Raw genomic sequence first — 25,703 nt, 5'->3', positions numbered from 1 at the left:
TTAAATGTTTTAGTTATAATAGGGAGTTGGATCCTTTGACAATGGATTTTTTTATGAGTATTATCCTACACTTGTGTTTATTAAATAATTTACTTTATATTTGAATTAAAAATTTATAATTTTATTATTAAAGTTAGTTTCTAATTGATTGTTTTAAAAAAGTTGATGGTCAATGCATTTTAATCGATTGGTTGCGGATTTTTTTGTTCAGGCTTTTGTGGAGTTTGTGCAGCTTCAATGGATTGGTAGCGAGATTTTGATTAAGCTTCATTGGAAATGTTAAAAATTTATAATTAGTTGCTGTTTCGGATGTGTAGGGCTGTTTTGTTCCAAGTCTCCGAGTCTTCCGACGATCTTGTCTCAGCGGCGGATCCTCTTCTCGAATTTTATCTTTCCTCTTGATCCGGAGGGGTGGAGACCTACAAAAGATTCTCCGATGCCAAAGTCAGTTTCAGAGCGGTGGCTATTTTCAGTAGTAGTAATAAATGTGCATTCAATGTAACCTATCTACCACTCACCGTGAACCTGTATTTATAGTTTTCGCTATGGGCTTGGGATTAGTGAAAAGTTAATTACCTCTAAACCAGGTTAATTTGCTTAGGTCGCAGTGATCAGTGGTTTGGCCGGTCATCATGATACGGGCGTCCGCCCCAGTGATACGGGCGTCCGTCCAAACGATATGGGCGTCCGTCCAAACGATACGGGCGTCCGTCCAAACGATATGGGCGTCCGTCCAAACGATACGGGCGTTCGCTTTACCTATGGATGACTCGGGCACTAAATTGGGCGGACGATCCTCTACGAGGTCGTCCGGCCCTCCCTGGTACCAGACGTTTTCGTCTCTCTCGGCATTTTCCTGTGGAACACTCTTTGTGAGTATAGAGAGTACGGGGCTATCCCGTGGTAATGGAATTCCAAGTGAGTTCTTCAAAGTTTTTCTTACAAACAGAGGTTCCGCCCATTCGGGCGACGTAGGCATCGAGATCGGCGGACGGCCTTGTTCGTGGCGCCCGGCACTTGCTGGTGTAGGAGAGTTTATACGGAGTCTAGGTTCAATCCGTGCCTACTTGGGTGGTCGAGCATTTATCCCTCCGGGTGTGGCATGGGCGCCGAGCTAAGCGGACGGCCTTTCTGAGGAGCGTCCTTCGTACGGCGCCCGACACTTCGGGCGTCCTTCGTACGGCGCCCGGCACTTCGGGCGTCCTTTGTACGGCGCCCGGCACTCCCTGGTACAGTTGCAATTCTCACTTGATGGACAGTATTTAAATACAATGATTTTAAGTTTTAGATTAATGATTTTATATAAATTTGTTTACGAGAGTCATGAATCTCTAATATCTCTCTTAAAAATATAGACTTTTATATGCCTTTCACTCGTTAATTACCCAACGCTGCAAGCAAGCCTAATCTTCCCAGTGAATCGTTAGATTATCAATTTTTACCATCTTCTTGAGCAGGGCGGAGAAAATGTGATCATAAGTTTCATTCTTTTACTTGCTTCTGAACAATTGTTAACAATTGGTACATTGCGGACATGGATGATGAAGCTGAACAAAGAGCATTGGAATATTTCAAGCTGAACAGTAAAGTTCAATAACCAGAAGTTTATCTCCATTGCGCAAGGACTCGGTAAACAGTGTAAACCCTCAGTCAACTAATCATCCCAAAACCACACAATGAGCACAAATCTTAAGAATGAGCGCAGCCTCGATCCTTAAATCCTACAAGAACTGTAGTCCTTTGATGATCCAGCTCCTTCAGGAATACATCATGGGGCCAGCAAAATATTAACAGAGTTTATAAGACTATTCATAAGCATTATTACTACCTCGAAATTTGACTAGGGAAATTACTACTATGCTAGGAGAAGATGAAAATATGCAAAAATTATTCAGCAACTCCTTTAAAACTTAAGTAAAACACTAATGAATGAAACCTTTTTATCTAAAACAAAGTAAGTTTGATCCTTAAAAAATGAACAGATGATGCATAGTAACGTCATAACATGTCAGAGGAAAATAACTGGAATTCGATGGCATTGTCATATTTCTAATTTCTAATGACCTAAGTTAAAATCCACTCATTCTTCACTTAAATTTCTCCGCACAGTTTTCATTCAATAAGCCAGATTCGTGCTATCAAACTTGACTACCCGATTTGATGGAAAAATTGACTACCCGATTACACTAACATAGAACCTATTGACCCACATTCTATTTAATTAAACTCATTTACGTTTTACTGTGCCCGTAAGACAGCTTATGAGCAAAACAAAAATACCATTTATATTTTAAAGCAAATCACCGAACTCCCGGGATGACAGAGTGAAGAGAGTTCAAAACTCAGCGCGCGCCAAATATCTCTTGTGGTGGATCATAGATATTTGAATCAGGAAAAATCTCCTCAAAATCTTGTTTCACTTTGTTTCTCAAAAGAGGATGTGGCAGGAGTCCTTTCAACAAAATTCTGAACGGCAACTCGTCAGGTGGATCCGGAGAATTCTTCATGTCCTCATATATGTTCATCGCATCCGCAGGAGATCCATAGTTCAAGAAGCCCCTTATGACTTCAGTATAAGTCTGACAATCAGGGAACAAATTTTCCTTTCGCATGCTTTCCCACAATTGGGACACTTCGTCCATTTTTTTGGACCTTGCCAATGCAATGATTAAGTCCTTATAAAGGAATGTATCAGGCTTGTACCAATCTTGCTTTTGCATAACCTTAAACATCTGAAAATTCATTCAGTTAATCACTTGTAACCTCCGTACAATAAGAATTGCACAGCTATAATATGCACAGCTATAATATGAAAGTTTAATACATCAAAACTTTTTTGGGAATTTTTAATGAGGTCCTTAAATTGCAATCAGGTACTTTGTTATACAAAATTATATCTGAGTCCCCGAAGTTAGTTTATGATGATTTCAAATAGCAGAAAAATAGCGATTTCTAACAACCTAATTACAAATATCACAGAAGAGTTAGATCCAATTATAATTTATTTTAGTTTAGGACCTGATTAAAAATTTCCAAAAAGTTCAAGAGACAGTGATGAATTAAACCTTATAATAATTGTCATACTAACAAACAGGTTCGGACTAAGAAGCATTATGACAAACAGGTTATGGGCTAAAAACATGAAAATTAAAAATGTAGAAGAATTAGAAAAGTGAAAACCTTGAGAGCGAGAGAAACTTGTTCTTGACGCTCAAGTTCAGTGAGAACGGCGATCATGTCCATCTTCAAGAGTCTGAGAACGTGAGATTTGATGAACTTGTGAAGCTTTTCCTCGTCATCCTTAAACCTCTTTAAGCCCAATATCACAAAGAGCGCTTCTTTGCCAATGAGCTTCTTTCCCCTCCAAAGGGGGCCTCTGGGCCTTCCGTCGTGGTACTGCCTCCAACACGACGCCGTTTTCAATGAAGTAGATTCAACGAAGGGCAGTGAAGCTGAACCGTGTTCGATAAGTTTAGTAGCTCTCGTAAGCTGTCCCACTAATAAAGAACCAAAATCATAGATTTTCCGAACTTTCGAGAAGGAACAACTGGCCATCACACTGCACTGCCACTGAAATACTAACACAGATAACTCACTCTGCGATTTGGGTTTGGAAACAGATATGCCGATCAGTTCGTTCGATACTCAAAACAACGCTATATTTTTTTCGTGAGGAAGCTATAAAGGAAAATTAGGTGATATTTTCACAGTAACTAAAAAAATATTTAATTTATCAACTTAAAATAATAATATTTAACTATACTTTTTTAATTTAATATGTATAATTATATTATTAAATGATGTATTTTTATGGGTATCAAACCCCTTTTTTTAATGACCAAAAAATAAAAACACAAATTATTTAAAACACCTCCGAATTGGTTCGTGTGTTATAAATTTTTTTCACAAACATTTTAATATTATTTATATATCATTATATAATTGATTCAAAATTATTTCATAATTAATAATAATAATCATAAATATTAAAATAAACCAATTACAGAATAATAAGTAAATGGTGTTAAAATATTATAAAAAAGTATTGTAAAAATTATCGTTATTCATTAAATATTATTACATTTGGGTATATATTACAGTATAATATTTGAAAAATGCAATTTTAAGCCAAAAATGGTTGTGAAAACCAAACACAATTAGTTAGAAAAGGTGCCATTTCTTTCTGGCAAGATGGAAATGAGAGAGAAGTTCTAACGTACGAGTCCTAGCAACGTGTTCTCTACTACTGAATAACATTTTCGCTCCTCAAAAAATAATCCTAATATCACTTCGCGTTGTTCCTCACTCTCAAGCAAACAGAGCAAGACACAATTTTTCAGTAACCTGCACCCTTCTTTTATGATAATATTAAAAATATATATCTATAATTTGATATATGCAAAAAGATTGAATTATGAAAACAATTTGCAAGCCAGATAGCAAAGCAAAATTGAATAAAGCACTTGGAATTCGTTTGAATTCGATCTCTTCATTTCATCAGCATTTTCCATCAACGATCTTTGAATCCTTAATGATAACATCATTCACTTTGACACCTTAAACATGGTTGAATTGAATCATGTATATTTTCTTTATTGGTTTAACGAGTGAAGGCATAGAGGACGAGAAAAACGTAGATAAGAAGCGCAGAGGGAACAAGAACGAGCAAGGGAGCCACCGCAGCGAAAGTATGAGGACTCCCACAAGCAATGGTTCCCAACTTGATCTGCACCAAATCCACAAGAGCCACCACCAGAAACCCGCATCCGAAAACCGACCCAAAAGCCGAAACCAGAGTCCCCAACCTCAAAACCACGGTGTTAATTTTCGCAACACTGTGGACCCAGCTGTTGTTGTTGTTGGCTCCCAAAACGTCACCATCATCGACTTCCTTGCTGAAGTTGATCACGTTTTTGAGAGCCAAGGCGATGAGGCTTGAGAAGAGGAAGGAGCTGAAGGAGTACACGTGGAATGCGATGAGGCCTTCGGAAATGGAGGTTCCGGCGGCGCAGTCGGTGTCGTCAGCGTCTATGAGGGTGTTGGTGGTGCTGGTGGTGGTGATGCCGAGGAAGAGGGCTAAGGTGAAGAGCGAGTTGACGTTGACGATGCCATCTAAGGCCATTATGTGAATTCTGGTGGTCGTCATCTTCCGGCGAGACACGTTGGACATTTCCGGTGATGAAACCAAACCTAAGAAAGATAACATTATATTTTTCTTCGCATAAAACCGCAAATGTGGTTTTGTTTTCTCAACTCAAGGATTGTGTTTTGTATTGCTTGCAAGCAACCATTTAACGAATGCGTTACAGTGTGTTGAGAGTGGCGTATAAGCTTACGTTTGGAACCAAACCCAGTTAACTTGTTTCCTTCTCAAAACTGTGCAAAAGGTAACATTGTTAAAATAAAAAATAAAAGTTAAAAGATGAACCTTTACTTTTGTGTAAGAAAGAAAAACTGCAACGAATAAATGTTTGAAATCACAATGCATTATTCATAGTAATCTTATTCTTCTTACCGTTAATGTAACCTCTTATATGTTTCACGTTTGTAGTTTCGAATTCATATTTTAAATATAAAAAAACAAATATTATCACAATAATTTCAGTGGATAAAAATTTTGTGTTTGGTTTCACTGAATACGAAAGCAAATATACATTTAATTTAATATTGTTGCAGGGAGCAATAATGATCATAATCCCTCTTTAATTTGTAGACAACACCTCAAAATCCATGAAAAGGAGGGGGAAAGAGGTGCAACGATTTGAATAGAAAGAATGATGGTTTATAGTGTTTCTTTAATTTACAGATCAAATTCTCTTAATCTATTCTAAAAGAAGTACTTTCAAGTTTAAAGTGTTTTAAAACATTGAATCAGAACGAAACTGTTCCAAGGACATAAAATTTTGGTTAATTGGGTTTAAAACAGAAGATGCATAACATTGACTAGCCATTTGCAAGCTAAGAAGCCAAGACAATACAACAACAGAACTGATCGTGGAGTACACCAGCTGTGATCACAGCACAATTCAGATAATACAAAAACTAAATTACAGATTCCAATTTCATAGACTGCTAGAATTTCATCCCTTCCCCAGAACTTAAGTTACAACTGTGTCTCCTCAAGAAGGATCATCTTTTTCACTCAAAATCGTTGCCCTTTGGAATCTCAATTTATCAATTTCCCTCCCAAGATAATCTAAAGTTGTGTCTGTGACATGGTTAGGGGTGCATCCAGCGTCCAACATCATTTTTAAGAACTTATAAGCATCCTTCAATAGCCCTGCCTTGCTGTGAACTTCAATCAATGTATTGTAAGTGACAACATCGGGATTTATTCCACTGCTCCTCATTTGCTCAAAGAGCTTATTCACCTCATTGATTCGGCCTGCCTTCCCCAGAGCATTGATGAGAGTGTTATACATAACTATGTCAAGATAACCTCCCTGCTTCAGTAGCCTATCAAGAACAGCACTAGCTAGATCAGCTCGTCCCATCTTTCCTAAACCTTGAAGTATCATATTGTATGTAGCTATATCAGTAGGACAAAATTTTTCTCCCATTTCAGCCAGAACAGCCCAAGCCTCAGTGAAATAACCCTTTTTGACAAAAGAACTCATGATAGAATTATAAGAATAACTCACTGGACTCACACCTGCATCACTGAAAATCTCAAACAATTTGCAAGCCAAGCTCAACTTTCCCTTTGCCAAAAATATCGACAAGAAAGTATTCACCATATCAACATCAAAAGAATCCGGTCCTTTTTCTTGGACTCTTTGACCGCGAGAAGGAGCAAAAAGCTGGGAAGAATAGCCAGTAGAGCACATTTGATTGGCCAATTTATCCATGTGAGGTGATGATGACCACTCGTCAATCCCATCGAAGGAAGCTTCCTCTCCATCATTAATGTTGGTGGTATCCTGAGCACCAGTCATGAAGCTCATGATGTCACTAAAATCTCCTCTGGAAGGGAACATAGGTGAGTAATCCTTTTTCTTTCCAGGAGGGTTCTTCATAGAAGCTTCCATTCCAGTTTTCCACTTAAGAACGGAAAGTACCAAATTACCTTCTCTGATATGCTTCATAAGCCGGTCCGTCCAATCCCAGCGACCGTGCCTATGAATGCTAATCAGCAGGGATGTTATGGTGACAAGGTCAACAGTAAAACCTCTGCTTTCCATTTCTTCCACCAACTGCAGCGCCTCCTCCAGTTGACCCTCCTTACAAAGCTGCAACACAACAATGCTGTAGGTAATCCCATCCACAAATTGGCCCTTCTTCTTGAGGTCACAAAACATAGTATAAGCAGCTTCCGCCCTGCCATTCCTAAGCAGCCCATGAATGAGAATATTATAAGTCCAGCAAGAAGGTCTCACCCCTTCTTGAACCATTTTCTCAAACAGCTGGCAGGCTTCAACAACCTTGGTGGCCTTAAAATGTCCATCCAGCAGAGAATTATAAACAAGCGTATCCGGACGGAACCCATGGCTCTGCATGTGGTTAAAAACCCTTGTGGCATCACCCATTCTAAAAGTTCTGCAACAGGCATGAATTAGGTTTGTGTAGGTGAAGCGATCAGGTTGGTGAGCTGAGCCATTGAGCTCCTCCCACACAACAAGCGCATCGTCCACCTTGCCAAGCCTGCAAAGCGCAGTGATGAGACTGTTGTAGGTGCACAAATCAGGGGCAACCAACCCCTTACCATCGTCCTTCATCTCCTTGAAGAGCGCGAAGCAAGTAGCCAAATCACCCCAACAACCAAATGCATGAATACACACATTGTAACCCGACGTATCAAACGAAAATCCTTTCTTCTCCCTCAATTTTGTAAACACTTGCTTAAACTCCACCCTCATATCTGCTTTTCTCAGAGAAACCAACAATTGGTTGCACACGATGGACTTCGAATCGACGGCGTCGAGGAGCTTGAAGAAGATGGATAACGCGAAAGAGAGTTGGTGTTTTGTGAGTAAAGCAGCGATGAGGGTATTGTAGATTGTGGTGGCATCGAGGTGAAGGTGCTGCACGTAATCTAATAATTGGAAAGCTAAACTGAAGTTCGAGGAGAGAATGAAGGAGTGGAGGAGAAGGTTGAGGGAGTGGGGATCGAGAACGACGCCGTCTTGCGTCATGGAATGCAGAACGGAGGGGATGTCGGAGAAGAATCCGCCGCCGGAGAGGGAGCGGAGGACGAGGGAGTACGCGGCCGGGGAAGGGTTGTGGTGGGAGCGGGCCCATTCGAAGAAACGAAGCTTTTGCGAAGGGTGAATCGATTGGTTGGAAAGGATTCTCAGAACAAGGGGCTGGGTGAGTCCGAGAGCGACGGCGCGTGGGAGATTGAGCGTTGCAGAGTGAGAGTGGGATAGCGTGTTGGTGATAGAGGCCGCCACCAAGACCTCTCCCAACTGTTTCCATTGCCGCATTACACTCTCAACGTTAGTAAGTCGAATTGAAACTCTAAAATTCCGTTTCGAAATCAATGCGACGCCGTTTCGGCGCGTTAAGACTTGGGCCCACTGAACCAACTAACCTATAAGGATTAGGTGTTGCTCCCTCCACCACCCCACCCCAAGTGCTTCTGCAGCTTTTCATTATTCTTTTTAGGTTTAATAGGTTCGGAGGTCCCTATATTTGGGGGTTCGTTTCAATTGGGTCCTCCAATTTTGAAAGTGATCAATTAGGTCCCTAATTTGGTAAATGTGATTCAATAATAGGATCTGCGTTAAATTGAGTTAACTCTGTTAACTTTGTTATGAAGTGGCAAGCTGAGGATAATTGTTATCCTCGAAAAACATGATTTGGTAAGGTTTGCAGATATCAATTATCCTCGAAAAACATGATTTTGAAAGTGATCAATTTAACGGAGATCCTATTATTGAATCACATTTACCAAATTAGGGACCTAATTGATCACTTTCAAAATTGGAGGACCCAATTGAAACGAACCCCCAAATATAGGGACCTCCGAACCTATTAAACCTTCTTTTTATTCTAAAAATACTTTACACCTTCTTACTATTTTTTTCCATTCTAAAAATATCCTCCACCTCTCCACTATATTCAATAATCTTTCTCTTTTTCTTTCTATATTAATGGAGCATTGACAGGCTCAGATTTAAACTTATGATATATTGCAAAATTTTATTTACACTTTCTCTTAAATAAGTTTGATTCAATCTTATTTTCACGGTTCAATATATTTTTTTTTCAAATTACTTAATAAATTCTAAAATTTTGTTCTAAATTTCTAGAAAAATGTTTATATATATATATATATATATATATATATATATATATGTGTGTGTGTGTGTGTGTGTTTTCTTTTTTACATTTAATATCTATAATTTTTAACATTATATTATGTTTTAACTTACCGACATGTTTGACTCAAATAATTTAATAAAGTATTTAATTTATTAGATAAATAATATAAAAATATTATTAAATACTTAAAATATAAAAGAAAAGTTATTTGTTAAAGATTTAAAATTTATTTAGTTCTTTTGTCATTATAAAGTTAGTATATAATAATAATATATTATTATTATTTACTATTAATATTATTATGTTTATTATTTTGTATTTGCATCTAACTTTTAAGTTTATAAAATGGAAGTGGTAAAAGTACTAATATTGAAGTTTTCTCTGAATTTTATATTTTACAATATATCACAAATTTAAATCTAATGCATATGAATGCTCCATTAATGCAGAGAGAAAGAGAAAGAGAAAAATTGTTAAAAATAATGAGAAAGTGTAGAGTATTTTAGAATAAAAAAAAGTAATAGAGAGATATAAAATATTTTTAAAATAAAAAAAATAGTAAAAAAATACATAAACACTTGAAGCGGTGGTCACCCATAAGGATTTGGACTAGCCCAGTTTGCAGTTACGGGTGGGGGACACTGGTCAAACACTGCCTTAACACTTATCGTAAAAATAAATAAATGTAAACATAAATAACTCTCATTTTCATCGTTTCATTCTTCTCCAACCACTTAGAAATTAGTAAATAAAACCCAACTGCTTTGGAATTGGAATCATTTGGTCTGGTATAGTGGCAGACTAAATAACAATAAATTTATATTTTGACAAACTCTATTGATTTAGTCAACTATTGAATAAGTTTATGAATACGTTCTATAAATATACAAACTATAATAGCATGTACACTTATGTCATGACAGATAACTTCATGTAACTTGACATTAAAAAAAGAAAAGAAAAACTCAAAGTTTGATTTCGTGGACAACTACTATTTAGACATATTTTATGGCAGAAAATGGAGACAGGAGACCAACTTAAATAATTTGTTTTTACCAAAGGAATGGTTGGTTATTTCCTTGGACATTCTTGGCTTTGACAACAATAAGTTAAGAGGAAAACAAACAGTGTTTTTCTGTCTCTCTTAACCACTTTCTCATCTTCCTTTCTAACATTTCATTTAGTTAAATTATGTGTGCTTTTAATATATCAAGATAATAAACATATTTTATTTTTAAAGTTAACTCAATTTAATCGTCTGTTGGTTTTTTTTTTTTCAGAAACAAATTCAAGACATTTCATTGATCCCTGTATATAAATACTTGGTAGTGATATGTAATGCAAATCTTGAATTTGGCTTAGTGTCGGCAAGTAAATGTTATTAATTACTTAAACTTCTCAAATTAAATTACCATTTTCTATTAGTTTTGTAGTTATGAAATAATGATAGACAATTAGAACGGTAAATAATACAGAAAGTTTTAAAAATAACATTTAAAGAAATAAGAGTATTATATGAGGTTAATATTTCATTTTATTAAATTTTTAATCCTTAAGCTCATAAAGTTTAAATAAACAATATATTTTTCCATCAATGTTTTAAATAGAAAAATTACGGTTTTAATCTATTCAACCTTACATTAAATTTACTTAAATAATTCGGTAAAAAACTTCTATATTCAAATTATTAATTATTAATATATATATTTCAGAGTAAAAATAACGTTCTTTGTTGTCTTCTTTATCGTGTATCTAAAGCTTTAACTTTGACATACATAGGCACTTATTCTTAAACTTAGACTGAGGCAGGAGCACATGTTATCTGTACGTACGAGCGAACAGATATATATACACAAGTACATACCATGTCTGTACAAATATATACAAATGTCTATAGCTATTTTAAATGCTATATAGTGTAAATTGTTTTCAAAATCATCACTAAACCATAATCTATCTAATTTTTGAAATGGATTATAATTTATCTAATATATATATATATATATATATATATATATATATATATTTATTTATTTATTTATTTATTTTGAATGAAACACTTTTTACTGTAAAAAATGAAAAAGTATAAAAGAAATGTGGATTTCGTTTTAGTGATTAAAATAAAAAGTAATCTGATTTTTTAAAGTGCTCTTGTATCTATTAAGTACTTTTTTTATTTTGGATGGTAATGTATTTTGACATTTTTAAAATAAAAATGTTTCAGTTTAATACAACCTCTTCCGATTATATTATTTGTTGAAAAGTTTATGAAGTGTCGAATCGAAATAAAGTTGAAAGTAATTTGAAGAATAAAAGAATGAAAAGAAAATAATTGAAATTGAGATTAGCCTTATTAAAAAGGTTGTGATTGGTTAGAAGAGGGAGGGAGAGCACAGAAGAGTATGAGGAGAAAGAGAACAGAGAAACAAAAAGGCAGTGTAACAGGGACACCCTGTCCTTAACGCACCACACCCCACCCTCCACCAGCCAGCCTGCCACACCCTACAACTTCATCACACAGACTTTGTCTTTCTCACATTCTTCAACACCACAAATTATAAATTAATAATAATAGTTAAACATTATTTATATATATTATATATATTTCTTTTTCTTTTCTTTCTAAAAAATGAACATATTTATTTGCGTTGGCGTTGCTTTCTCACCCGTAGACATTTCTGTTTTCTCCAGTTGGCCAATTCGGCCACTCTCCTTTTCCATCTCCACCAAAATCCCCTGCGGTTCCTCCGGTTATCCGAACCGCTCCGCTCTGCTCCGGTTCCCCACCTCTCTCTCTCTCTCTCTCTCAACTTTTCTACTTCGCTTAGTTAACAACTAAACACACTTCACCAAACGAATTTCGTTTACCAGTTCGTCGCGGTCTTGCGGTGAGTTCTTTTTCTTTCCGATTCAGTTCGTAGAGAGATCCGTTTCGTCGTTTCGAGAATGTGTTTTTTATGCGCGTGTGGCCACGCGCCGCTGTGCTCTCCTAACGGTTAGGTTTTGGATCTGGATGAATAATATGTGGTGTTCGGTGTTGGATCTGGCAGGTTTGAGAGATCGGAGGGGAGAGGAGCCATGACGCATCGAGTGGACCACGAGTATGACTATCTGTTCAAGATCGTTTTGATCGGAGACTCAGGTGTTGGCAAATCCAACATCCTCTCCAGGTTCACTCGAAACGAGTTCTGCTTGGAGTCCAAATCCACTATCGGAGTCGAGTTCGCTACCAGGACTCTTCAGGTACTTCTGCCTCCTTTTTCTTTGCTGATTTTCCGTAATGGACACGTGTGTTTTTCCTGATTGATTGTATTTCTTGATTTTGTCTTTTTATTTTCTTCTTTCTGCTTGGATTTCTGCCCGTTATTTGCATGTATATGTATTCGACTATGGTCTTTTTTTAGTCTTTGCTTGAAAGGATTGATTGAATAGCTTATTTATATCTCAGATCCTTTTCTTAGGAAATAAATATCAAGGTTTTAAGTTGCGCTGGTGGCTTTGCTGTGGTCTTGACGTTTCATGAGTTTATGGACAAAATCCTTGATGTTGTGATCAAAATTACGATGACAGAGTGTTTTTCAAAACCTCTGATGAATATAATGTTTTGGAGAAATGATTTTAGCTTTCGGTGTTACGATCAAGTGGATGAGGATTTGGATTAATATTTTATGTAACATAATAACTAAACAGTTGTTTTAGCCTGATTTTTGTACCTTCAGATGAGATGATTGCTTCTCAGTTAAAAATTGGTCAAGAAAATATCTTTGAACTTAGGACTAATATTATATGGTAATGTTGTGGAAATATTTTGGTTATTTATGTTTGATGGTTTTCTTAATTGGATGGATGGTTGTCAATTGAATGAACAAGGTTTTAAATTGCAGTCAGAGGTTGTATTTTTGTCATGATATTTTGATGTTCCTGAAAATTACAAACTCAATGCTGGTGCAATGCCTGTTGCATTTGGAGGCTCACGAAACCTCAATCTTGCTGTCTTAATCACGGTTGCAGAAGGTTTTTTGAAAACCTTGATCATGAAGGCTTGTTTGCATTACAGCATTACTAATGGCTTTTTCTTTGTGTACAGGTAGAGGGGAAGACTGTGAAAGCACAGATCTGGGACACAGCAGGTCAGGAGCGGTACCGTGCCATTACCAGTGCTTATTACAGAGGAGCTGTGGGTGCTCTACTTGTATATGACATTACTAAGAGACAAACCTTTGACAATGTGCAAAGGTGGTTGCGTGAGCTGAGGGACCATGCGGATTCTAATATAGTTATCATGATGGCTGGAAATAAATCTGATTTGAACCATCTAAGAGCGGTTTCGGGGGACGATGGTCAGAACTTGGCAGAGAGGGAAGGTTTGTCGTTTCTTGAGACATCTGCACTGGAGGCAACCAACATTGAGAAGGCATTCCAAACCATTTTGACAGAGATTTATCATATTGTTAGCAAAAAGGCACTCGCAGCTCAGGAAGCAGCTGGTGGTACCACACTTCCTGGTCAAGGTACCACCATCAATGTTGGGGAGGCATCTGGGAACACAAAGAGAGGCTGCTGCTCCACTTAGTGGTGACATTTGAGGGAAAAACGTTGGTAGCAGATAGTATTTTTCCCCCAATTCTGTTTTGCCCTTTTCTCTTTTTTATCTTTTTTAATTTTTTTTTCTTTATGGGTGAGAGAGACACATGTAGATTACATTTACTCCATTGAGTTGCAAAAACGAAGTCTGTGAAATTTATAAAACAATACTCTTGCTAGTTTCTTTGGATTATCTATTCTGTGATGTGATAGTTTCTAACGAGTTAATGTAATATTTGAACAGCGGACAGAAATTGATTGTAAAATGTGATGGTTAACGGTAATCTAACACTTCAGAGAGAGGTCATGTAAGATATACACCTTCTGTCTGGTTTTTGTCGATACATTGTTGTTACAAGGCTAAACCTGTGACCTGCTTGGCAGTGTATAATAATCTCTCTTGCAAGTTCTTCTACTCATTGGCTGATTCAGGAGGTAAAATCAAGCACCTCGCTTATGGGGGAAAGCAACTTTTTTGTCATTATAATTAAAATTGCAATGAATTTGGAATTTTGTGTTGTGGAATCCGTACTGCAATCAAACAGAATGCAACTCCAGATTGCTTTCTAGAACGTCAATCTTAAGTGTTCTTATTTTCCATTGAAAAACCAGAGTTTCACATTGGTAACTCACGTAGTAAAGGTTGATGTTGGAAATTGGCATCCATTACTAATATCATTTAATAATTAAAGCGGTGTTATGACCTTAAAACATTTACATTTAGTTGTATTTTGATTGTTTTACGTTGCTCTATTGCAAATTTAGGGACACTTTGGTCGTATTCTGTTCACGAGCTACAGTGTTGGTTACAGCAATACAAAATTTATTACAATATTATCTGTTCAGTGCAATGTCTGTGTTTACACAAGAATTTGATCTTAATACAATTGTTTTGGTATCTTTTTATTTCAACTTTTTACATTCCAATCTTCACATTAATATATATTAACCGATGAGTGGATATAACGGTTAAGAATAATGCACTTCCATATTGTTTGAGATAATTCATTAATGCAAGAAAGAATCTTAATTTCTTGCAACAAAATCTAATTTATTGCAAAATACGTAGTTGGACAAGAAAAAATATCAGCATATTAGTGGTTTTTATAATAGATATATGCGGTGTACTTGTCTTCTGTTGGATAAATTGATAAATATTAGTAACATTAGTAGTTTCATGGACACTCCTTTAAATTTTCTAACTAAAGTGTGTGTGTGTGTGTGTATATATATATATATATATATATATATATATATATAATGAAACACACAAAAAACAATAGCAGTGATTGGAGCAAGAATATTATTCTATTTTTTAACGGGAATGCCTCACGTATTGATGGCAAGGACGCATAAGGTTGATCATGATTTATGTGACACAATTTTAGCTAAGAAACATAGAATACTGGATGAATTCTTCCTAAATTCGGAAGCTTCAATTTATAAACAACCTTCCCAACTTTCTGAATGATGGCAAAGGGACCAAACTCACTTCAAATTGCACATCCTTTCTTTTTTTATCAGCATACTTCTTTTGAATCTGTTGTGTCCTTTGCAAATTCATTTTCAACTTTTACAATATAGCATCTCTTGTCAACAATTGTCCTTTCACAGCAATGGGATCTTCCATGAAGGACATATTTTAGTAGTTGGGGGAGAACACAGTTATAAACAACTTTGAGGTGTGTCATATCAGCACTTGTATGGTATGTTGTGTTATACCACTATTCTGCCTAAGGAAGAAACTTGGACCATTCTTTTGGAGAGTCAAAAGTGAAACATTGTTGAGAATCTCGGATTGGCCATCCAATCGAGGGTGATATGTAGATGACATTTTCCATGTACCACTAATTTATCACAAATATTTTCAAAACTGACAAGTGAACACTTTATTTTTCCAAGATTAGTTGCTTTACGGAAAGACAAATTGGTTATTCCCTCGTAAGCTTTGGTTAAATGTATAGGAGTTTTATAGCTCACTAATAGGAGGTAGTCCTGGATTTAGAAAAACATTGGCTTGAATCTTGCTCAATTTCATTGTAAGGATATCCATAAAGATGTCAAGGAGTTTGTGTAAACTTGCTTTGTTTGTCCAGAGACAGAGTATTGGTATAGCACTTCTTATCATCATAGTATTGGGATCACTCCATTTAAGATTCTCTATGACAGAGACTATCCTATTCTGATCAAGTAAACTTTTGATCGTAGTGATCGCATTTTAGTCCAGGAACAGTTAGTTCAAAGGGACTTAAGACTTAAAGGATTGAAACTTAACCTCCATAAGGCTTAATAGTACTTAAAAATGTTTATAAGATAAGGAATCCATTGGAGTTGAAGACCAGTGACGAGGAAAGAGGAATAAAAGATGCAATTGCTTGTAGAGACAAGGAAGGACAATACATTAACAAAGATTGTTTTGATCATTGTGTGTTAAACTTGTAATTATTACACTTTTCTCTACATTCTTGCTTACAATGACAACCCCCAACTTGACATCAGGCAAGCAAATCCTCATCTTTCGACGTTGTAGCTTTAAATGGATCATGGTGATTTCTTCATATTCATCTACATTATGCTCTTCGGTGTAATGGAGTTTGTTTTTACTGTTAAAGAGAATAGGGAAAGAAAGGATAGATGGAGAAATTGAGAGACAGGTTGATGAGTTCATTCACTCTTCACATATAACGAGCAGGGATATTAATGATAGGGAAAACAATTGAGACTTATTTAATTTTGGATGATTTTGTGCATAATAGTCTTGAGTAACAGAATTTCAAACTAGTCTATTCTTAGCAATCTTAAAATCAAACATGAAACATTTTTTTGTGCTGTCTTAAACTTTTAGCATATCAAATTCACTCTTAAGTCAAAACATTAAAGAATAAACCCCACTTTTTAAAATTTTATGACTATGCATCAACCAATTATTCACTAGTAAAGGAGAGGAAAAATATCTGCCTTACTCAATTTGTATGGTTACATGCTGTATTTGATATGTTTTTTCACAGTAGTGTTTAATCATGCCTAGTAAATCAATGGAACTTATGCCAGGTTCAGCCACTACATGGCAAGAAAGAACAAGTTTTCCAACAGTTATAGCCCAAATGTGCAAGTCATGAACATCCTGCACTCCCTTGATATTTCTAATGCCATTTTCCAGCTTGCTGATATCTATCTCACTTGGGGTCCTTTCCATGAGAATGCCATAAATATTCCTAAGCATGGGAAGGGTAGCACTTAAAGATAAAACAGAGAATATAAGAGTGCACACAAGATCAACTATAAACCACTTAGGTTCAGCCCATATTATGGCTCCAGCAATCATCACTCCAACAGATTGAATCATATCAGCCATGACATGCAAATACGCCCCCTGAAGATTTAGGTTCAAGACATTTGTATTTCTGTGATTACTTGAAACCAGGGTAACGCTCTCCTCGTCACTTATCATAGATAGCTCCTTATTCCCATGATCATGGTCTGTGTGGCAGTGATGATGACTGTGATCATGACCAGAGTCTTCACAACCATGATGATGATGATGATGATGATGATGACCGTGATCATGACCAATCCATGCAACCATGATAAAGTTAAGAACAAATCCAAATGTTGCAATAGCAAGCATGACCTTTCCATTCACACTGGCCTCTTGTAGAAGAATTCTACCAACTGCTTCATATATCAAATAACCAGATATCAACCAAATTAACTGAACAGATATAAGAGCCCCCAAAACCTCGAGACGATTGTATCCGAAAGATTGATGTGGTGTTGCCTCCCAACCCGAAGCCCACACTGCAAAGAGAGAGATAGAGAATCCAGTAATATCAGAAAGCAAGTGAGCTGCATCACCGATGACAGCTAGGCTGTGAGCTTTTATTCCACCAATAAGTTCCACAACCATGACAATACCATAGAAAACAATAAGACCACAAAGTTTCTTTGCCGACTTTGAAGACTCTTTTGATGTCACAACACTATTTTCATGTCCAGAAAAAGGACAGCCAGAACAACACGATGACTCTGCCTTCATAGGAAGAACATCAAGTCTTTCAGATGCAATGGGTATCTCAATTTCCTGCATTATCCTCTCTTCCACCAAGATTGGGGCTTCCCCGTTTTCCATTTGCTCCAGGAATCTGGGTACTTATAAACCCTAATCAAAACAAGAAAACCATTTAGAAAAAGTCACCCAAGGCTCAGTCTATTGTTAGATTGCCAACACCAACACCAGAAAGAGCATTCAAAATTACATTCCTATGTAGAAACAGCCAGAATTAGGTAAATTGTACATTATTTTACCATTTCAAACTAAAGCAATAAGATAAAAAAAATGACATATTATCGGGTCAACGATAAATTGGACTTCTTCAATCTTAAGTGTGCAATCAAAATAAAATAAACAGAGATGGCATTACTTATTAAGGGGCCTGTTGGGAAAATCACTGAAAGTGCCGAAGCCAAACGCCAATTACATCATAAGGGGAATGAGTATTTTTGCACGTGACAAAATTTGATTTTGCAGAAAAGAAACGGAGGTAAATTAATGAAATAAATAAACCGTACCAGTGGAAGTGAAGCGGTGGTGGAACCGAGGAAATAGATTGGAAATTAAGAATCGTCTCAGGAATTGAGGGCTTAGGTCAGAGGAGGCGAGAGAGAGATTGGAAGGGAAAGAGAAAGGTATAGAAATGAAGAAAAACTTGACGTAGATGTTGATGTTGATGATGGTGACCACAAATTTAACCTGATGTTGCCGTGCGAAAAGTCTCTCCGTGGAGGCTTTTCAATAGCCGGCAATAACCATGTACAGAAGAACCAAACAACATGTTTCTTATGTAGATTCCGTCCCTCACAAAATTAGAACAGATACCATTATACCAATACCATGCCATACGTTAGTTTTATTTTGCTAAATAATTTGTACGTTTCGAATGTAATTGCTTCGCCCAGAAAATGCTATTTACTTTTATTTATGATTTGAAAGCCAGTAAATAGTTTGGATTTGTCTTTTCTTATAATAGAAAAAATATCTGTTTCAGGAATAAAAGGTTTTTTGCTTTCGTATCTTGAATTTTAAGATGATATCACATCTTTTAATATGATAATTTTTTATGGTTAAAATTTAATTATAATAATATTTTATAATTGTAAGAAAATTCATTGAGATTTACTTCTAACTTCAAAAAATATAAGATTTATATAATTGTCATAATGATTATTCACTAAAATTATAATTGGATATTATCTACTAATTACATAGGAAAATAAATAAATAAAGACCTCCCTCTATTTATTCTTAGCAACAGGAGTGCTTCTGTCCTTGGTTTTGAGTAATGACGCGGTCTTCCACATAAATGGTTTCATCTTGTAGCATAAATTTGTTATATTCATTTTGTATCATCTTTTCTTATATATATATTTCTTAAAACATATAAAAATACATTTTTTATAATTGTTTTATTCTTAAAATTCACTTTTTTTTAGGAAAAAGTATTTTTAATCATTTTTTACTATTGCTTATGTGATAATTCGTGAAAATAGTGACACATAAAATAGTGAGACATGAAATACCAAAAATTGTTAAAAATTGTTGTTAGAAATAATTGATGCTTTACAACTTTTTTACCACCGCATGCCACCAAGGAAGACCGTCCTCTGCTTTCCAATTCGTCCCAGAGCGGTTTGAGAAATGAAACCATTAAGCCCACAAGCCACACCAAAACAGCGCCGCACCGATTGACACCCTGCACGCGTTGAAAGAAGAGCTCACGCAACACAACACAAGGAACATGCACCACCCTCGCACAAAAAACAGCAAGCACCTGCACCACCGCTTAGGCCACCGCCGCTACCAAGGAAGAGAAATCCTATACTCTCTTTTCTCTCAGAATATTATTGTTATATGAAGATTTTTACTTCCATCAACTCGAGGATGAGTGACTGAAGTTTGAGTTTTAAGGTGAAAACAAGCGCTGTGTTTTATTAAAACCAGACAATAAACATGATGCATTCCAAAATACATTTAACATACTACACTCTCACTGCGAGATTGACAACTAAATGTGAATTCAAACACAATTTAGGAAAGTACAGTCTGTTAATTTATTCTTAAATGAGACAGAAACCAATGCAATGAGAGTGTAACTGACTTGACAGAGAAAAAGTGAAAACTAAGGCTAGAATATATGGAGGCCATTAACACTGAAACCGCCGTCAACACAAATGGTCTGTCCTGTGATGTAAGAAGCTGAAGGCAAGCACAGAAAGGCCACCAACGAAGACACCTCCTCTGCCTCTCCAATCCGTCCAAGAGGGATTTCAGAAATGAGACCACGCTGAACTTTTTCCTCTTTAAAGACCTGCAAGAACATGACATAATCATATCATGCCCTCAAAGAAAACAAATGACAAGAATAATCATACACTGACAGTGCAAACAAAAAGGTTACCTTATCCCCAAGAGGGGTTTTAATTGGCCCTGGTGCAACACAATTAGTCCTTATGTTGTCTTTCGCCCATTCACATGCCAGATTTTTTGTCACTTGGTTTATTGCACCTGCATGCCAATTACATATACCTTTTCAAATTACCAGCTACGGTTTCCTACTTTTTACTATCCATTACAATCTCTAGCTAGCTAACACTGCCACATGGAATGCAATGAACAATCACCTTTTGTTGCACTATAGATAATGGATACTAAGTTTGTAGCTACAACACCAGCAACCGAGGACATGAAAATGATACTTGCAGCTTCTGAAGCTTTTAGGAGAGGATGTGCAAGCTGGCTTAAGTGGAAACAAGATTCAAGATTCGTGTTGATCAGAAATGCGAAATCTTTCGCTGTTAACTCCAGGGTTTGTTTCGGTATGTTTGTTCCCACGTTGTTTACCTACAATCCGCGCAAAATGTAAGCAGAATCCTATAAAATAACAAATAAAAACACTAACGCAAAAATCGTTCCTAACTAAAAAATGGATTTTGAACTATTTCTCACAGTATTAATTTAAAAAAAAAAAAAGGTTGAAAAAATAACTTTAACTCCATGCTATTGAACTGAATGAATTACTGACAAGGATATTGAGTTTTCCATTGAACTGAGAAGAGACTCTAGCTATCAGCTCTTCTCTGTTAAGACGAGAGGTCACGTCACAGACCGAACCGGTTACTCTGTATCCTTTCGTGGTCCATTCGTTCAAGGATTCGCCGAGTTCAGCTTCGTTTCGAGCACAAGTGTGTACAGTTGCCCCAAGTTGTGCCAACTCCTCTACAACAGCATATCTAGGATGTAGTACAAACATAAGATAAATTAACAACTAGAAACAATTCTCATGCAATATCCACTTATTTTGTATATCTTCTTGTTACCATCTTTTATTGATGCAAAACATTCTTACTAATTAACACGAAAGTTAAGCACTTTTTCCTCTAGATTTTGTTGATAGTTAACAAGTTAATGGGTATTTTTCAGAGGGAAGTTTGAAATTTAGGAACAAAAGATGAAATGAAAAAAATGGAAGAAGAAGGAGAGATGATAGTAACCCGATTCCTTTGGATCCACCGGTGACCAGTGCTGTCATTCCTTGCAAAGACCACCTACTGCTTTTGCTACTACTGTTTGTCTCACCCATTGTTTTCTCTTCAACGAAGGAGATGTTATGATGAGTGAAGATTAATATATAATAACTGATATGATTACTTCTAAAGAACTTTATTTATAGTCATGAAATTTCATTTTATCTGTGTACACAGAAACTAATTTGATAATATTGAACTTGCTGAGTTTTCAAAACTTATCCTTTTCTTCCTAATTTTGTGTGCAGCAAAAGTTGACTTAATGTAATCGGTGATTGAGATTTTTGTTGGATACAAAGTTCCACGGATAAAATAATATATAAATGGGTTTATATAAATGTAAAATACTTCCATTGGTAAATGATTTTTTGAGTGATATAAAAAATAAATTCCTGATAACTTAGCTAAAAATGGATAATATCTCACTAATAAAAAGATATATAGATACACGTGTATATTTAACTGCACAACATCAATTTTTTTGGTGTGAGATCCATCACTTTTAGTTGTAGATCGACACATTATGTTAAATTATACTTTTATCGATTTAAGTGCTTATTTCTTTCATGCGAATGTACTGGCTCTCGTCTGTTTAGTTGATAAAAAAAATGGTTGGTCTCATGAAAACCTTTTAATTGTTATTGTGATAGTCACTCTTGTGAAATTGCTTAGCTAGTTTTTTATTCATGCATTCCACTACTCTGAGATTTTCTTTGACCATATTATGTACAATTTTATCTGTACAAAGTTGGAAAAACCTAGATGTGAGTCTAAAAATTTCACGTAAAGATGACAAAATTATATTTCATATAAGATAAAAAGATCAATAAATTTAATTTATTGAGATTTTGAGTTAAGAATGACTTTAATTCCATAAAAAAATTGTATTCTTTCTCCATTAACTAATTAAATTTTAGATAAATGATTGTAATATGTATTTAACATTATTTTACATACGAATTTTGAAATTTATATACGAATTTTGAATTTTGATTATATGTAACTGTGATATTTTTTTTAGTGTGCAGAATTTTTTCCACTTATTTCAAAAGATTATTTGGATCTATATATATAAATTAGTTGTAACTTACCGAAAAAGTTCATTTCACTTTATATTCTTATTTTTTTATATTAAAAGTGCTTAAGCATTTTTTTTATCTAAATAAATTTAAATTAATCTATGCATATAATCATTTTAGTTATAGATATATTTACTTTGTATTTTCTGAAAATATTTATAAATAACATTTCAAAAATTTAAGCATATAACATAATTTTATTACTTGACAAAACCGAGGAACACTATTTAGTGTTTTTATGGAGAAAAGGATAAAAGATTATTTGCGTTTTAGTTTTCATATTTAGAAATTTCATATTTCTCTGTAATTTTTTTCATGTTATATATATGTGTGTAATTGATAGGATATAGAAATTAAAAACATAAAAGAGAGAGCAAGTCTAATTGAATAATAAATGAAATTAAAATGAAGATTATAAATATAATTAAGAACGCTTTTATCATTCTCCTTTCCTTAAAAGTATCATATTAGTTAGTATGTCAACACTTTTATTCTATCTCTGTTTATATTCTTTTATTAAAAAAGAAAAACCTTTATTTTAATCATAAATATACTTCCTATAAAAATATATGTTATTCATGAAAATGTAAAATTTTCTTCTTTATTTTTTGTTTTCGGTTTCTATGTAACCTGTGCAAAACGAAAACTTTTCTTTCGTAGAAAATTCGAAAATATACTGAATAGAGAAAGATAATTTGCGCAATGATAATATAATAAAAAAAATAGATTGTTAATTAGTTCGTGGTGAATTTTGACATTTTCGATAGTAGAGGTTAGGACATTAGTTCGTGGGTGTTATCCTGTATGATTTTTTGTATGACATGTTTTCGACTCTGACTTTATTCTTGAACTTTTTCAATTCTTTTTCAATTATTGCCTCAATGTCTTTGGTGCTTCATTTCCTTAATTCTGCAAGTTCTTCCTACAACTTGGCAATCATTGACATGGGATTCGATCCTTTATTCGTGTCATTAGGTCATTTGCTTGCCATGTTCGTAATAGATACCATGCTTGCAGATTCAACTCGGTCCCGTGATGGGTGTCAAATGTTTCTCTTAGGCCATGTATATCCAAAGGTACACTAGTCTTCTATTTTAGCCAAGATGTATTAGGAAAATATAGTGTACATTCTTCTCTGTTCTTCAAATAACAAGTCTTCTTCGTTACGTTATGGATGTTGAGATGTTCTCTTCTGACGAGGATTACATGATCTTAGTGGGGAAGTCTGCAAATGCATGCTTAAGTTAGTTATTAATAGTAAGATAATGAGATTGCAACAAATAATATCGTTGACATAACAATGACTATTTATATATAATTCTAAGATGGACGTTGTTTGTTGGAACTAGGCTTCACAGGATTACCTTGTTTTAGAGTTTCCTAATTTGTTTACTTGTCCTTAATCCTTCTGTGATTCGTTCTTTTGCTTACATGGATCTGTACTGCAGTAGTAACATACAAGTCATTGGCTTCTTGGTGCAGGCTGAGGTGTCGTCAACCTTCTAGAGACCAAGGCATACTCGACCAACATAGGTAAATATAGGAAGAAACATAAAGGATTAAAAAAATGTTTTATGTATATCATATTTCTTAAGTGTTGTATTGTATTGAACAAAATGTAATCTGTATAGTATAAAATATTAACCGAGTGGTTACAAACAACCAACCGGATATTCAGGTAATCTGTTTATATCTTATTCTGTTTATATTTTATTGGGCTTATATCAGCTCAGGATCCATGAGGTAAATTATAAATACAAAGCCAGGGCCAAAAGCCAGGTACGTTCCACTTACTCTACATGACTCTCAAATACTCAATAGTGATAATCATTCACTAAATATTCAACCAAGAGCCGAGGCTCTTCAAATCACACGCCTAACTTGGGCGTCGGAGTACCTTTTGCAGGTACATCCCCCTCGTCAAGAAGGAGACCGATCGGTTTGCGCCAACACCGATCGGCCAACAGGAGGAGTTTGGAAGCGAGCGAGCGGCCCAGACGCGTCAGCAGGTTAGTCTCTCGGTCCCCAAAAGTATCCACCGAAACATTTTGGCGCCCACCGTGGGGCCGAGCGTCAAACCCAATGATGACCACGAGGAGCATGGAGGAACAACAAAGCACCAGAAAGATTATTAGAAACCACAAGAAACCAAGACGAGCGTTCGGTCTCGACATCACTATTTCAGGATCAACACGAGAAACTTTCGACAAAGTAAAAACTACACGTGAGACGTCGTCAACAAGATAAGTATTTTTTGAAATATGAATATTTCATAAAATATCTAATTGATAATAGATATTATAACAAATATTTTTATGTTAAATATATAGTATAATCCATAATATATTATATGATATATGATATATAATATAGTACATAACTATAAATATAGTTATCTAATTATTATAACCGAAACATTTTCTGGCATGATTCAAATAGTCAAATAAATTATTGTGTTAGAGATAACTATCAACAACAATATTATAAAATCTCGAAACGGTTTTGATACCTTGTTTATTATCTATGTTATTTATTCGGTGCAATTCATAATATCTGGTAACCGAATCATTTATTATACGGTTATATACCATAATATATATCATCATGAGAATTTCAGCAATGAACATCTTGAACAAATATATATTGAAATCCACGCCATCAACTATGCAAGTGCAGACTAAGATCTAGTCATAAACGAACTTCATGCTTAAAGTATCATGGAATTCAATTAACGAAGGGGAAGTCTCCTATTGCAAGCACTGATTGCCAATTTTGTCAGCAAAGTTCATAATTAACGATCAAGTCCAAGACCGAGCGGTAAATCCCTCTCGGGAGAGAGGTAAAGCCCTCTCAAAGACGAACGGTAAAGCCCGTCCACTAGGAAGCACTCCTAGCTCAAAGCAGAGGTAAAACCCTCTCAAAGACGAACGGTAAATCCCGTTCACTAGGAAACAATCCTAGCTCAAAACAGAGGTAAAACCCTCTCAAAGCCGAACGGTAAAGCCCGTTCCCTAGGAAGCACTCCTAGGTCGAAGACCGAGCGGTAAATCCCCCTCGGGAGAGAGGTAAAGCCCTCTCAAAGACGAACGGTAAATCCCGTTCACTAGGAAACAATCCTAGCTCAAAACAGAGGTAAAACCCTCTCAAAGCCGAACGGTAAAGCCCGTTCCCTAGGAAGCACTCCTAGGTCGAAGA

At 35.5% G+C, this 25,703-nt stretch overlaps 6 protein-coding genes across 6 annotated transcripts; 1 reads left to right on the top strand and 5 right to left on the bottom strand.

Annotated features, from left to right (window-relative positions):
• Window positions 1-1,959: 1,959 nt before the first annotated feature.
• LOC124832321 (protein THYLAKOID ASSEMBLY 8-like, chloroplastic) lies at window positions 1,960-3,662 on the bottom strand. The gene is made up of 2 exons (XM_047306503.2): window positions 3,181-3,662; window positions 1,960-2,732 (listed from the first exon to the last, which is right to left on the bottom strand). Exons 1-2 carry the CDS (start codon window positions 3,553-3,555, stop codon window positions 2,343-2,345), a joined length of 765 nt encoding a protein of 254 aa, XP_047162459.1. The 5' UTR covers window positions 3,556-3,662; the 3' UTR covers window positions 1,960-2,342.
• Window positions 3,663-4,469: 807 nt separating this feature from the next.
• Window positions 4,470-5,325, bottom strand: LOC124832322 (uncharacterized). The gene has a single exon (XM_047306504.2). The coding sequence runs from the start codon at window positions 5,204-5,206 to the stop codon at window positions 4,601-4,603; it is 606 nt and encodes a 201-aa protein (XP_047162460.1). The 5' UTR covers window positions 5,207-5,325; the 3' UTR covers window positions 4,470-4,600.
• A 605-nt stretch (window positions 5,326-5,930) lies between these two features.
• LOC124832320 (Tetratricopeptide repeat (TPR)-like superfamily protein) lies at window positions 5,931-8,452 on the bottom strand. The gene has a single exon (XM_047306502.2). The coding sequence runs from the start codon at window positions 8,421-8,423 to the stop codon at window positions 6,120-6,122; it is 2,304 nt and encodes a 767-aa protein (XP_047162458.1). The 5' UTR covers window positions 8,424-8,452; the 3' UTR covers window positions 5,931-6,119.
• Window positions 8,453-11,915: 3,463 nt separating this feature from the next.
• Window positions 11,916-14,041, top strand: LOC124839520 (ras-related protein Rab11C). The gene is made up of 3 exons (XM_047315356.2): window positions 11,916-12,152; window positions 12,315-12,507; window positions 13,352-14,041. Exons 2-3 carry the CDS (start codon window positions 12,343-12,345, stop codon window positions 13,835-13,837), a joined length of 651 nt encoding a protein of 216 aa, XP_047171312.1. The 5' UTR covers window positions 11,916-12,152; window positions 12,315-12,342; the 3' UTR covers window positions 13,838-14,041.
• Window positions 14,042-16,788: 2,747 nt separating this feature from the next.
• Window positions 16,789-18,736, bottom strand: LOC124832318 (metal tolerance protein B-like). Its single transcript, XM_047306500.2, has 2 exons — window positions 18,418-18,736; window positions 16,789-18,007 (listed from the first exon to the last, which is right to left on the bottom strand). The coding sequence occupies exon 2, from the start codon at window positions 17,975-17,977 to the stop codon at window positions 16,808-16,810; it is 1,170 nt and encodes a 389-aa protein (XP_047162456.1). The 5' UTR covers window positions 17,978-18,007; window positions 18,418-18,736; the 3' UTR covers window positions 16,789-16,807.
• Window positions 18,737-19,799: 1,063 nt separating this feature from the next.
• LOC124832350 (tropinone reductase-like) lies at window positions 19,800-21,522 on the bottom strand. Its single transcript, XM_047306542.2, has 5 exons — window positions 21,397-21,522; window positions 20,928-21,135; window positions 20,527-20,746; window positions 20,304-20,410; window positions 19,800-20,213 (listed from the first exon to the last, which is right to left on the bottom strand). The coding sequence occupies exons 1-5, from the start codon at window positions 21,483-21,485 to the stop codon at window positions 20,031-20,033; spliced, it is 807 nt and encodes a 268-aa protein (XP_047162498.1). The 5' UTR covers window positions 21,486-21,522; the 3' UTR covers window positions 19,800-20,030.
• Between the last annotated feature and the right edge of the window lie 4,181 nt (window positions 21,523-25,703).

The sequence above is a fragment of the Vigna umbellata genome, chromosome 3, assembly GCF_029865625.1.
Source record: "Vigna umbellata cultivar VRB3 chromosome 3, Vumbellata_1.0, whole genome shotgun sequence".
Taxonomy (NCBI): Eukaryota; Viridiplantae; Streptophyta; class Magnoliopsida; order Fabales; family Fabaceae; genus Vigna; species Vigna umbellata.
The sequence above is the reverse complement of the archived record's forward strand: the minus strand, read 5'-3'. Positions and strand labels throughout refer to the sequence as shown.